The following is a 1,374-nucleotide window of genomic DNA, read 5'->3' as shown; positions in this document are numbered from 1 at the left end:
AGGGTGTGCAGAAAGTAGGAGTGGGTTAAAGCAAAGTGGCAGCCATCGTAAATAAGATGTACATCTGAGGACATTTTGGCGTAAAGCTTTGCATATAAGGTGAGAGAGGAGAGCATCTTTATCCTGTGTTTTGCCAACTCAAATCAACCATGGGAACCTCCACAACCTTCTTCTGTGCCTTCTTCCTCGCATGTGCGATTCTCGCCCAATCCTCATCGTCCACTCTCGAATTCACCGCCGACCTCGGCGCCTTCTTCCTCCCTGTCAAGTCTGAATGTCGTGGATCCGTCGCCGAGTGCGGCCTCCTCGCCGCCGCCGACGACGACGCCGAGTTTCTGATGGACTCCGAGACCAGCCGGCGCATTCTGGCAGGAAAGACCTACATAAGCTATGGTGCGCTGAGGAGGAACACAGTCCCTTGCTCGCGACGCGGCGCTTCCTACTACAATTGCCGGCCCGGCGCTCAGGCCAACCCCTACAGTCGCGGATGCAGCGCTATCACCCGATGCAGACGTTGAAAAAAAACTGTTATTCCTCTCATTTTATTTAATTTAATTTTAATTTTAATTTTTGTAATTGATGAAAATCATTGTTGTCATAATGTCACGCTACTACATATATACAAGTAGAGAAGAGAAAGAGAAGTAGACATGAATAAAATCTAATTGCCGCCGTTTGTATCTGTATTGTAATTCAATTTAATCTTAGGTACACATATTATTGTTTATTATTATTATTTGTTGCGATTTGGATGTGTGAAATTTGTCATCATTATTCATATTTTTCTTTTATTATTTATTCTTGTCAATTTCGTCGGTGGTTTCTGTTTGAGTGCCTGTATTCCTTCTTTTCGTGTCGGAAATGAAAGAGAAATTTAGGGGTAATTCATTGATTTGATAGACTTACATGGTGGCAGTGTTTGGTTTGGAAGGCAATATGAATTTATTGATATTTTCTTTTGCTTTTGGAAAAAAAAGAAAAACTATTTCGTTCATTTAGTATTATGATCCATCTTGATGCAATACTATGTATTAACTGTGTTTTTTTCAATTAGAAATGGAAATATTACATAAAACTTGGTGGCAATTGAGATGGTATTTGAAATAATTTGTAGGAAGGGAAGGGTAAAAATGTGAGTGTGTGTTTGGATTTTGGGATGTGTGGCTTGAGAGGGAAGGAGGGTAGCATCTGTCCCATGTGCTGGCCCTCCGTGTTTCCCTTTTCTCTTTCCAGCACACGCTTTGTTGAAATTGAGGAAAAAAATAGTAGAAAAACTAATAGGGCCATTTTATCACAAAAAATAAAAGAATATGAAGATGAAAAATGGGGAAAGACAGTGGATGCCCCTAAGAGTATCTGTTTATGAGAAAAAAA

General features: G+C 40.4%; 1 protein-coding gene across 1 annotated transcript; it reads left to right on the top strand.

Moving 5' to 3' along the window:
- Positions 1-101: 101 nt before the first annotated feature.
- Positions 102-733, top strand: LOC137806886 (protein RALF-like 33). The gene has a single exon (XM_068607248.1). It carries the CDS (start codon positions 150-152, stop codon positions 516-518), a length of 369 nt encoding a protein of 122 aa, XP_068463349.1. The 5' UTR covers positions 102-149; the 3' UTR covers positions 519-733.
- The last annotated feature ends 641 nt before the right edge of the window (positions 734-1,374 follow it).

The sequence above is a fragment of the Phaseolus vulgaris genome, chromosome 3, assembly GCF_000499845.2.
Source record: "Phaseolus vulgaris cultivar G19833 chromosome 3, P. vulgaris v2.0, whole genome shotgun sequence".
NCBI classification, from domain to species: domain Eukaryota; kingdom Viridiplantae; phylum Streptophyta; class Magnoliopsida; order Fabales; family Fabaceae; genus Phaseolus; species Phaseolus vulgaris.
The sequence above is the reverse complement of the archived record's forward strand: the minus strand, read 5'-3'. Positions and strand labels throughout refer to the sequence as shown.

Bases quoted from the DNA above. Each gene is read 5' to 3' on its own strand.
- LOC137806886 (XM_068607248.1), top strand. From the start codon at position 150: ATGGGAACCTCCACAACCTTCTTCTGTGCCTTCTTCCTCGCATGTGCG.